This window comes from Lotus japonicus, chromosome 3 (assembly GCF_012489685.1).
Source record: "Lotus japonicus ecotype B-129 chromosome 3, LjGifu_v1.2".
NCBI lineage: Eukaryota > Viridiplantae > Streptophyta > Magnoliopsida > Fabales > Fabaceae > Lotus > Lotus japonicus.
In genome coordinates, this window is record NC_080043.1 from 14,822,911 (window position 1) to 14,835,190 (window position 12,280).

General features: G+C 39.0%; 1 protein-coding gene across 1 annotated transcript; it reads left to right on the top strand.

The window, feature by feature from the left end:
- Positions 1 to 86: 86 nt before the first annotated feature.
- Positions 87 to 7,410, top strand: LOC130744564 (DNA topoisomerase 2). The gene is made up of 19 exons (XM_057596738.1): positions 87 to 741; positions 1,167 to 1,459; positions 1,552 to 1,618; positions 1,707 to 1,977; positions 2,063 to 2,262; positions 2,553 to 2,762; positions 2,892 to 3,005; positions 3,113 to 3,223; positions 3,314 to 3,478; positions 3,578 to 3,919; positions 4,008 to 4,141; positions 4,238 to 4,586; positions 4,695 to 4,881; positions 4,968 to 5,017; positions 5,105 to 5,545; positions 5,642 to 5,810; positions 5,899 to 5,972; positions 6,056 to 6,134; positions 6,537 to 7,410. The coding sequence occupies exons 1-19, from the start codon at positions 172 to 174 to the stop codon at positions 7,208 to 7,210; spliced, it is 4,500 nt and encodes a 1,499-aa protein (XP_057452721.1). The 5' UTR covers positions 87 to 171; the 3' UTR covers positions 7,211 to 7,410.
- Positions 7,411 to 12,280: the final 4,870 nt, after the last annotated feature.

Sequence of the window (12,280 nt, forward strand, 5' to 3'; positions counted from 1 at the left end):
AACTCCCGCTCAAACCCCCAATTTTCAAATTCAAACACACCCACTCGACCGTTAGCCCCCTTCAAATAAAACCAAGACCCAACCCCAACATTTCATTCGATCACCACCCATCAATCTTGATCTCTCTCCCTCTCTTTCGTTTCGTCGACACGATCTCAGTGTCTCGCCGCCATGGAGGCCTCAAAGAAGCGCCCTCTCCAGAACAGCAACGCCGCCAACGTCCCCTCCGCTGCCGCGGCGGCGAAGGGGAAAACCATCGAAGAAATGTACCAGAAGAAGACGCAGCTGGAGCACGTCCTTCTCCGCCCCGATACCTACGTCGGCTCGATCGAGAAGCACACGCAAACACTCTGGGTCTACGAGAACGACGAGATGGTTCACCGTCCTGTCACCTACGTCCCTGGCCTCTACAAGATCTTCGATGAGATCCTCGTCAACGCCGCCGATAACAAGCAGCGCGATCCCAAAATGGACTCGCTCAAGGTCACCATCGATCCGGAAGCCAACACGGTGTCGGTTTACAACAACGGTGACGGCGTCCCGGTGGAGATCCATCAGGAAGAGAAGGTTTATGTGCCGGAATTGATCTTCGGTAACCTGCTCACCAGTAGCAACTACGACGATCAGGAGAAGAAGACCACCGGCGGACGGAACGGTTTCGGTGCCAAGCTCACCAATATTTTCTCCACTGAGTTCATCATCGAGACCGCTGATGGCAGGCGTCAGAAGAAGTATAAGCAGGTATTCTTGGATCAATTTTGTGATTGTTTCGATTTTGCAGCAATTTATGTGTTTTTTCAGTTTTTTCTTGTTATGCTTGTTTCGATTTTGGAGCAATTTCTGTGTTTTGGGGTTGAATATGTTCTTGAATGATGGCATTTGTTTTCAATTTTTGGATTGATTTGAGTGTCATGTGTAGCAGTGCTGGGATTTAGGGTTTCATTGCTAGGGTTTCAGTGCTAGGGTTTTACTTGAGTAGATTTGTCAATTTAAGTTCTTGCTAGGGTTTTTATTTTTCACTTTTGGGGGTAATGAATTGAACATTGGTTTTGTTATTTGGAATTGAAAATTCTTTGTTGAAGTTTAAAGGCGATTGCCGATTTGTGAAGCTAATTGTGATAGTTTAATGGGTTTTCTGATTGGATTGATTTGGTTGTGATTGGAAGGTTTTTTCTGAGAATATGAGTAAGAAGGCTGAGCCAGTGATATCCAAGTGCAAAGAGAATGAGAACTGGACAAAGGTTACCTTCAAGCCGGACTTGGAAAAGTTCCAAATGACCCATCTTGAGGAAGATGTTGTTGCTTTGATGAAGAAGCGTGTGATGGACATGGCAGGTTGCCTTGGAAAGACTGTTAAGGTTGAACTCAATGGGCAATCGATTCGTATGAAGTCATTTCGTGACTATGCTGATCTCTACCTGAAATCTGCTGAGAAATCAAGACCTGTGCCCCTTCCAAGGTTTTTATGTCCTCCATAGATTATAAGCTGATGTGTTCCGTTTTTCCTTCCATTATAGCTGTGTGCTAACTTGATTTGATTGTTGCTATTAGGATTCATGCTAAAGTAGGTGATAGGTGGGAGATTTGCACGAGTCTAAGTGATGGGCAGTTTCAACAGGTTACCAGTGAAACTTTTGAAGTAATTTTGAGTTCACTTTTTAGGCTAATTAATTTTACTTACGCACCCTTGATTTCTTTGTTATCAGGTCAGCTTTGTGAATGCCATTAATACAACCAAGGGTGGAACTCATGTTGACTACATCACCAATCAGATTACAACCTATGTGATGAACAAAGTAAATAAAAAGAAAAAGGATGCCAATATCAAGGCTCACAATGTGAAGAATCATTTATGGGTTTTTGTCAATGTTCTTGTTGATAACCCTGCTTTTGATTCTCAAACTAAAGAGACTCTCACGACTAAAGCAGCTAATCTCGGTTCTAAATGTGAAGTTCCTGAATCGATGTTGAAGGAAGGTTTGTCCTGCTGAACCATTTTTGTTAATACAACTAACATGGAATGGAATGGTGTTTTACACTTACATGTTGCAAATGTTTGCAGTTGCAAATTCTGGAATATTGGACACTCTCCTATCATGGGCAGATTTTAAGCAAAGCAAAGATTTGAAGAAAACTGATGGAACAAAGACTCAGAGACTTCGTGGGATTGTTAAACTAGAGGATGCCAATGATGCTGGTGGAAGGAACTCAGATAAGTGTACCTTGATACTGACAGAGGGAGATTCTGCTAAGGCCCTTGCTGTAAGTTTTTGTCATGTTAAGAAGTGTTTTTGGTGTTCATATTTTACATTAAACTTCAATTGAAAGATATTGGCAAGTTAAAGACAATCATAGAGACCCACTATTTACAAATAAACTGAGTTTCAGCCTTAAAAGCACTAATATTGTAAGGTCATCATATATAAAATTAATCCAATCAACTTATTTCCTGTTAATCGAAGTTACCTCGGATAATTGAATTTTGATTTTCAATGTTCAACAAGTTCATGTTTAATACTTCTAATATAATTTGTTCTTTTTTCTATATGAAGATGGCTGGGCTCTCAGTCGTGGGTCGGGACCATTATGGTGTGTTTCCATTGAGAGGCAAATTGCTCAATGTGCGGGAAGCTAGCAATAAGCAGATAATGGATAATGAAGAAATTCAAAATATAAAGAAAATTCTTGGACTGCAGCAAAACAAAGAGTATTCTAACGTGAAGTCTTTGAGATATGGTCATTTGATGATTATGGCTGATCAGGTAAGTTGCTCAAAGATTACGTAGTTTAGTCTTGTTTTGTCTTGGTCTTCAGTTTCTTTAGAATCTCATCAGGCACGGGGCATGTACTTAATTTTGGATTCATGATAACTTAACTTTTTGGTGGTTTAGGATCATGATGGTTCCCACATCAAAGGGTTACTGATAAACTTCATTCATTCATTCTGGCCATCACTGCTTAAAGTTCCATCATTCATGGTTGAATTTACCACTCCCATAATAAGGGTAAGTATGGTTAATGTTCTGTTGATTAAGAAAACAGTGACTTGTACATCATTTTTCAGAACTTACTCTTTGGACTTCACTTATATATATATTTTCTGTCTCGGCAGGCTTTTCATTCAAACGGGACAAAATTATCATTTTATTCAATGCCCGAGTATGAATCATGGAGAGAGAACTTGGGGAATAATGCAACTGGTTGGAAGATAAAGTACTATAAGGTGCAGTGTTGTTGACATGGAGAACCTCCACAGTAGGTCTACAATTAATTTATAAAGTGTTTGCTTATTTTGTTTCTGGTGTTTCTACAGGGTTTGGGTACAAGTACTCCTCAGGAAGGGAGAGAGTACTTTCGAGATCTTGGTAAGCATAGAAAAGACTTCGTTTGGGAAGATGACTATGATGGGAGTGCAATTGAGATGGCCTTCAGTAAGAAGAAAGCTGAGGATAGGAAGGTTTGGATTCGCAATTTTGAGGTGGGTAGTTAGTGTTAAGATAATACACATTTTTATTGACAGATCCTTGTTCTGTGGAAGTATCAGTTAATAAAAATCTACCTTTCTCTTTTCTTGCAGCCTGGCAATTATCGTGATCATGTTGCATCACGTATAAACTATAAGGACTTTGTGAACAAAGAACTTATATTGTTCTCTAGGGCTGATCTTCAAAGGTCCATTCCCTCGGTGGTTGATGGCCTCAAACCAGGTCAAAGGAAGATTCTTTTCTGCTCATTTAAGAAAAAGTTGTTCAAGGAAATAAAAGTAGGCCAATTTATTGGTTATGTGTCCGAACACTCTGCTTACCACCATGGTGAACAAAGTCTGGCTAGCACAATCATAGGAATGGCACAGGACTTTGTTGGTAGCAACAACATTAATCTGCTGAAACCAAACGGTCAATTTGGTACTCGTAACTTGGTGAGATAAAGCTGCCTATTAACTATGTCACAATTTTCTCCATGTTTCTTTTGTAACTTCGTACTTACTCAGTAACTTGCTCTTCCAGGGAGGCAAAGACCATGCTAGTTCCAGATATATATACACTGAACTAAATCCTATCACTCGGTGCCTCTTCCACGAGAATGATGATAAGCTACTGGAATACTTGAATGAGGATGGGAGGTCAATTGAACCAAGCTGGTAATTTCTTTTCTCCTTTCTTTTTAAAGGTTGTTCGTGATTAGTGTCTATTAAACATAATATACTAATAGAAATTCCACTTGTGTTGCCACATAGGTACATTCCTATTATTCCTTTGGTTCTTGTTAATGGAAGTGAAGGAATTGGGACTGGCTGGAGTTCATATATACCCAACTACAATCCAAGGGATATTATTGCGAATGTTAGGCGTTTGTTAAACGATGAGACTATGGTTCCAATGGATCCTTGGTATAGAGGATTTAAGGGAATCATTGAGAAAAGCGCCAAGGAAGGGGGGTATATAGTGAATGGTACAGTTGAGGAAATTGATGAACAAAGTTTCAGAATAACAGAGCTGCCCATCCGCAAGTGGACTCAAGATTATAAGCAGTTTCTTGAATCCATAACTGATGGGTCACCCAATGTCAAGGATCCTCTCATTGAGGTAACCTGACCTAAACATTTCTTCACCATATATACAAATTAGTTTGGGTTATGTGATAATTAATGAGCTAATTTGGGTAAATTTTTCTTCTCAAATTTCCTTGTGCAGGATTTCAGACAGAATGGAGATGACGCAATGGTTGACATTGAAATCAGGATGAAGCTGGAAAAAATAGCGATGATTATGCAAGAAGGACTGCTCAAGAAATTTAAATTGACTACCACAATCAGCACAAGCAACATGCATCTTTTTGATGCAGAAGGGAAAATTAAGAAATACGAAAATCCTGAACAAAGTAAGCCTTTGTATGCAGTGTTGTTCTGAATAGTAATATGTAATGTTTTAATAAATACTCACTGTTTTCTTTCATTTCTCATGCAGTTCTTGAGGAATTCTTTCCTCTTAGGTTGGATTATTATGAGAGAAGGAAGGTGAGTTATTGGCAATAGGGAGTAGGATTGTCTTTACGTTCTGAACCTATTAGTAAGAACTGAAATGCAATTTGGTTGTGCTTGCAGCAATATATTCTGGAAAATTTTGAACGACTTTTGTTGGTGCTGGACAACAAAGTTAGGTTCATTTTAGGCGTTGTAAGTGGCGAAATTGTCGTGAGCAACCGGAAGAAAGCTGATTTATTGATGGAGCTGCAGCAGAAAGGTTTCACTCCAATGCCAAAAAAAGGTAAATCTGCAGAACCGCAAGTTGCTGGGGCTAATGATGAAAATTCAGAAGAGCAGGAAGATGAGAACACTAGAGAAGAGGCTGTCCGTGTTGAAGAAGCCAAAAGAGGTGACTATGAATATCTGTTGTCCATGTCTATTGGCACTTTGACCCTCGAGAGTGTTCAGAAGCTGCTAGCTGAAAAAGAAGAAACGGAAAAGGAGTTTGAGATTTTGAAGGCAACACCATCAAAGTCTATGTGGATGAAGGATCTAGATGAGCTTGAAAAGAAACTTGATGTAGGAGAAATTACTTAAATTTTGATATTCTTCAGTTGTATTTGAGTAAGGAATTTGTCATCTCTTAATTGTTACTATTTTTTTTGAATGTTACAGGAACAAGATGGCAAAGAGGCAGAGGACGAAAAAAAGAGAATAAGCCAAGCGAGTAAAAGGACATCCACTCGTGATTTGGGCACAAAAGCAGCAAAGAAGCCTCCACAGCCACGAAAGAATACGAAGAAGACCAAAAATGCTGAGAGTGATAATTCTCCAATGGAAACTGGTAAGCCTCCACATCCAGAAATATTTTTGTATCATCTCTCAATATCCATACATATAAGAGTTTGAAATTTCTCTATTTGCATCAACAGAGAATGCTCCTGAAGTCAGTAAACCAAAAGGCAGAGCAGGTTCTAAGAATACTCAGAACCAAAAGGCAGAGAAGGTACGTCAACTACCAAATTCTTGAATTCCATGTTTTCCTGCAAATTATATTGAGCATTAACTCTTTGATATGGCTATTATCAGGTTGCTGATGATGAAATTTTATCTCTTCAAGAACGCCTAGCTGCATATAACTTCGGATCATCCAGTGATCAATCCGGAGGTAAATAAGATTATTATTGTTATAAAATTTGGGTAAAATTATACTGTGTAGAGTTAGGTAAATCAGGTTAAGTTTAAAATTAGGTAAAATTAGGCAAATTTGTAAGCCTTGATAATGGCGTTGTTTTTGGATATTGTCACGCAAGTTAATGAGAGAGAGAAAAGGAAGATGAATGATTATTGTGATATAGTTAGAAGAGTAGTTGATGTGTGTATGTATAGTGCTGTTACTATAGGGGTGTTTAAAAAGTGGGATTGTCTCTTACACCTAAGTTAAATCAGTTTCCTAATAAAAGTTATCTAAAATACAATTGAAATCAGATACTAGTTTGTGCAGCAGTAGTTAAATGGTTACTACATCCTTATATGCTAGTGCTTAAGCTATTATTTGCTACCTCTACAGTGATGGAAACCGAAGAGCCTGTTGTGAAGAAAGGGAATAACAGAAAGGGTGGTGCCAAAAAGAAGTCAACCATTGTGTTGGATTCATCGGATAGTGATAATGAAATTAATGGTGTTGATGACGATGATGATGATGACTTCGAAGACACTTCAGCTGGGAAAAAGAAGGGAGGAAGAAAACCTGCTGCTGCCAAGAAGCCAACAGCAACAGCTGCAGCCAAGAAGCCAACAGCAGCTGCTGCAGCCAAGAAGCCAACAGCAGCAGCCCCCAGGAAGAGGAATGGAGCAGCAGCAGAAAGCAAGAAATCTACATTGAGTCAAAAATTCATAACTGACATGTTGCAGCCTGCTGAGAGTGCAGGGATATCACCAGAGAAGAAAGTGAGGAAGATGAGGGAGTCTCCATTCAACAAGAAAAGTGGTTCTGTGCTTGGAAGGCTTGCAGGCAAAGACTTGGGTTCTTTAAGTGAAGACTTGTCCTCGGGTGGTTCGGGTGCATCTAACTCTCCACCCAGTGCAGATACGGAGGTGGTTGAGGTTGCACCAGCAGCAGGAAGAGCTAGGCCTCAGAGGGCTAGACCACAAGTAACGTATGTGCTGAGTGAATCCGAAAGTGACAATGATTCTGATGCTAAACCTTCAGATTTTTCTGACTTTGAAGAAGATGATGACTAGGCTGATATAGATAACTTGATACTCTGATGAAACTTGATCTGCTTCTCGTGGATTTTAGCTTCCTAGTTTCGTGTTTCTGAACTTGAGTTGGATAGTTTCGGAAGTTACTAGAATGGATTGTAGTTAAATGGTTTTAAACTTCATTAGTGCAATATGAAGTGCGGAAAAAAGGTTAAATAAAATTAACTTTGTATATTGAATTTGACTGTTTATTTTTAAGGCTAGCTCCTTATTTTTTTTATTGTTTTCTTGGTCCTGCAATGGTTTTGACTTTTGAACAAAGGATATATTGGTGACATTCTTCAAACCAACAAATCACTTAGGAAACTAGTGTAGTTGATTCTCACTTCTGATTTAACGAATTTTGACTATGTATCAATGTAATTTTGGTTGAGAAAAAAAGTTAGGCATAACAACTCACTTTGAAACATTCTTGCAATCACTTTCACACTTTTTTCAACACTTTTTTATTGATTGGTTGAAATTCAAGTGGGGTTCACTAAAAATGAGTCTCATTTTCAATTTAGGCTTAATTCCAGTTTGGGTCCCTGATGTTTCAGAAATGTGCGGTTTGCACCCCCCATGTTTAAAACATGCGGTCAAGGTCCCTCATCTATCTAAAACGTGCTAATGAAGCCCTTCCGTTAACTTCCGTCAGTTGACCAAACAGAAATGACTTTCATTAACTGACGTGGATTTTCTATTTAATTAAGAATTTTTTTCCCTTTCCCCCAAAATCAACAAACCCGATTCCCCCCAAATCTAACCCTAATTTCACCCAATTTAGACCCCAACAAACCCAATTACCCCCCATTTTTTTTCCATCCATCTCCTTCAACCTCCATCCATCTCCTTCTTCAACCTTCATCTCTCCCCAGTTGAACATCAACCCAGAAATCCAAATTGAAAACCTCACAATCATCAATGTCTCATCCTCTCCTAGGTCTTCACTCCCTTCATCTTCAACCACAAAAGCCCCAACTCCAATCCCTCCTCCTCTTCTCCCTCTTCACCACTACAAACCCGGACCCCAACGAGTTGTATTTGTGAAGAGCTCGATGAGAGAGCTTTTTCAAGTTCTGGTTTTCCACAAAATTAAACCCCCAAATTCAGAAAAATCAGAACAAGAACATAGTAGGATTATGAGAAGCTTATGGTCATCTTCGTTCCCTCCATCTTTCGAAAAGCTACTGGTTTCATCTTTCCCTCCATCTTCGTGCACCTCTACCTCGCACCACGCGCCCTCTCTGTTCCATCTCCGTGCGCCTCTGCTTCTCCACTCTCTGCACCGCGCGCCCTCTCTGTTCAGAGTTGCAGATCCAAGCACCACACCCCAACCCGCGCCCAGATCCGCGATTTCTTCCCTAAATCGCGTACAAATCCGCGTGTCACCACCCACTAGCATCGTGCCCAAACCGCGTGCGACCTCTGGCGGAGGGAGGTGACGGCGGTGGCAGGATACGCCATTCCAGTTGCAGGGGGTGGGGTGGTTGGGTTCCAATTGGAGAGGAATTGGAAGGGTCTGAGAGTTGAGACTTGGCCTGGAGAAGGAAGAGACCCTCTTGGTTGAGACTTGAGAGAGAGTTAGAATGAGAGTGAGATGAGCACACTCAGAAATAGAAGCTCAAAGCCTTCCATCCATTCTGATGTCAGCTTGTTTAGGTTTAACTGTTGGGGAGAAATTTTTTTGGGTAAAAAATATTTTATAATAACACAAATTACACGTGGGCGCCATGTCAGTTAATGAAAGCCATTTCCGTTTGGTCAACTGACGGAAGTTAACGGAAGGGCTTCGTTAGCACGTTTTAGATAGATGAGGGACCTTGACCGCACGTTTTAAACACGGGGGTGCAAACCACACATTTCTGAAACATCAGGGACCCAAACTGGAATTAAGCCTTCAATTTAATGTAATTAGCATGAATTCCAAAGATGTGTTCATAAGATAACTTTACATTGAAGTTCCAACAGCAGTATAGGCTACCTAGTTTTGAACTCATATTTGCCATTTTCACAGTAAGGTAACCGTTAGCTCTTCAAGATTTTAGGGACAGGAGAATTCAAGCAAATAATAGCTACATTGCGGGAGAGGTTATATAAATTTCTTTGTCCATTAGAAGTTAGTTTTTGTACAAAAGTAGAGGAAGCACTGCAAAGGAAAAGTACTTTGAAGAACAAAAAGTTTGGCAAAATGTTTCTTAAAATCAATTTTTTGAAATTTGACTAAAACAAGTTACAACCTTTGTCCATTACCATCTCACTCAAATGGCCTTTTTCTACTTACAAAGTAAGACAAAAAAAAAATGTTCCTACTGTACAAAACTGCCTCAAATAATCCATGTCAGCTCCTTCCAACCAAGGGCTTAGCACCTATTCAAGCGAGAAGTGATATCTAAGAACATGTCTTCTCCGCAAGGAATTGTGAGACCACCCATTGGATGATCATACCCAAATTGTTCCTCGGCTTGTATCAACAAGTCTTGGAATGAAGTTTGGCTCAAGTATGATATGGGGATCACGAACCTCTTCATCTTCTCTCCAACATATATCGCAAGATAGCCCTTCGGCACATCCACAGTTTTTGAAGATGCTTGGTTTACAGTAAATGATGCCTTTCTGATACCTGGTAAACGAAAACCCATTGATGTTTATGTTAAGAGACTTGTGTTTATAAGAAGCAAAGCTTTGAATGATTTGTGTTGGTCATAAGTGCTTGCGGCCATGAATATATATATATAGATGAAAGAGTAGATAACAAATTGTCGACTAATTGAATGATCAATGAAAGATGGCAATTAGATGAGGCATGGGACCTATGGGAGACAAGGGCATATAAAAGGTCACATGGTGTTGTCTTATAAGATCAACGTCACATATTAGAGTAGATAATGCAAGACCCACAAGCATAATAAAGAATAATCTACTTGAAATAAAACAGATGTATGATTACAAACATATGTTCTTATCTATGGTTATCCAATGCCTTACAATATATCACTCACCAGCTCTACATTAGTCTATGACTCTATGCTATCAAAATGAAGAGAACATGTCTAAAGCACGTTGACAATAATATGGAGTCCCAATTAATGCAACCACAAAACATAGGCTATGCTGCCTATGCACATCTCATTTGGTTCCAAGTGGAGGCTCTATGTTGGCCATTGTTTGAGAAGGTTGGGGACGATCATAAGACAACACCACCTGATATCTCCTCTATGCACTTCATCATTCAACAATCATTTCAGTTGGAATTGGATTTCCAAAGAACCTAAAAAACTATAAGTACACTCCTCTTGCCTTCACAAACAACACATTTCAGTGGCTTCCTCATTTAGAGATAATCTTGTTAAACTAGAGATCTTTTATTTTTTCTTATTTCTTCAAGCAAGCACAAAATATGGGTTTCCGTTTACATGCTATCCGACAGGCATCCTTCACTGGCGAAGCAGCATCAAAATCTGCAGAGAAGCGGTTTGTGATCCCCATATCATACTTGAACCAACATTCATTTCAAGAGTTGCCGAGTCAGTTAGAGGACGAGTTTGGATATAATCATCCCATGGGTGGCCTCACAATTCCATGCAGTGAAAATGTCTTCCAACACATAACTTCTAGCTTGAATGAGCTCTAAATCTCACTCCTTAGGAAACTATCATACTAACGTAGATCTGTAGATACATTTTGTATGATATTGATAGGCATCTTCTCAACTTGTAAAGATTACCCCTGTCACAAGAAATGAGAAAAAATTATTATCTGAATTACAAATTGACAATGAACTCAGCTACTAAATGTTTCTTTTATCAATTGCACTTTTCACTCCTTTTGTGAGGTCCTTATGCAGAAGTAGCAAGGCTGCTTGCTGATAAAAAACAAAATATGAAATTCAGGCTTGAGTTTTGTCATAAGTTCCACAGCAGAAATGAATATGTGATTAATAGCCAGGGAAAAGCCAAGATAATGCTTCAGTGTATAAGTGACAGGATTAAAAGATTTTTAAATTTCATGCACGCATGTAAAAGATTATGACCGTAGTCATACATAAGATGTCGCCCCAGACAACTTACAAGGCAGGTAACAGTGGTCATTTACAACCAAATTTTAATTATTTCTATTAATTTCAATGGATTGCATCGATCTATAGCTAAAGAAATATCTCATTTCTTTGACGTAAGGTTTATATTCATCTGCAGATTTTCTTATTTCTTTAGTAAAGATTTAGGCATGCCTTAAAATTTTCGCACTAGCCACTTGCAACATTATTTTTATTCAAGATCTTTGTGATAACTAAATTGATATTAGAAGCAACACAAAAATAAAGGGTATTCTCTTGGCTGGTGTTAGAAGGACATCATTTTGCTGTAAGACAGGTACACTATTCCTCAGGATAGAACAACTGTGGAAGAACTGCAAAGGAAAATAAGAGCATATGCAAGAAAATTCTGTGTCTTTGTATTATATTTTAGCAAAAATGTTTACCATATAATTCATTCAAAATTGACCGAAACCAGTTATAGTCTCTCAGTCGATGACTATGTCAGTTATAATCTCTTTGTATTATATTTTAGCACTGCCTTCGGTACAAAAATATTGTCTCAAATAAATCTGTCAGCTTCTTCCACCCATTGGATGGTCATACCCAAATTGTTCCCCAGCTTGGATCAGTAAGTCTTGGAATGATATGCGGATTGCAACTAGCTTTATTTTCTCTCCAACATAAACTGCAAGACAACCCTTTGGAAATTTCATAGCTTTTGAGGATGTTTTCCTTTCAGCAATTGATGCCTTTCTGATACTTGGTAAATGAAGACCCATTGCTGTATGCGTTGAGAAGAGACTGGTCTAAAAAAGACTTGTATTTAAGACACTGGCTTTTGAATGTCAAATTCCTCAGGATGTGAATGATTTTTTTTTGTTCCAAATTAAAATGCTTGCAGCCATGGATTTATATAGATCAAAGGATATGTAACAAATGATTAGTGAAGGGTGGGGCCATGAGATAGCAGTTAGTGGACCAGTGAGACAAGAGCATATACAAGGTCACATAGTGTTGTCTTAGAAAATTTT

Excerpts from the sequence above, each read along its gene's own strand:
- LOC130744564 (XM_057596738.1), top strand. The coding sequence starts at position 172 with ATGGAGGCCTCAAAGAAGCGCCCTCTCCAGAACAGCAACGCCGCCAAC. Across the intron at positions 742-1,166 it reads GTCAGAAGAAGTATAAGCAG|GTTTTTTCTGAGAATATGAG; the intron begins GTATTCTTGGAT and ends TGTGATTGGAAG. Across the intron at positions 4,587-4,694 it reads TCAAGGATCCTCTCATTGAG|GATTTCAGACAGAATGGAGA; the intron begins GTAACCTGACCT and ends TTCCTTGTGCAG.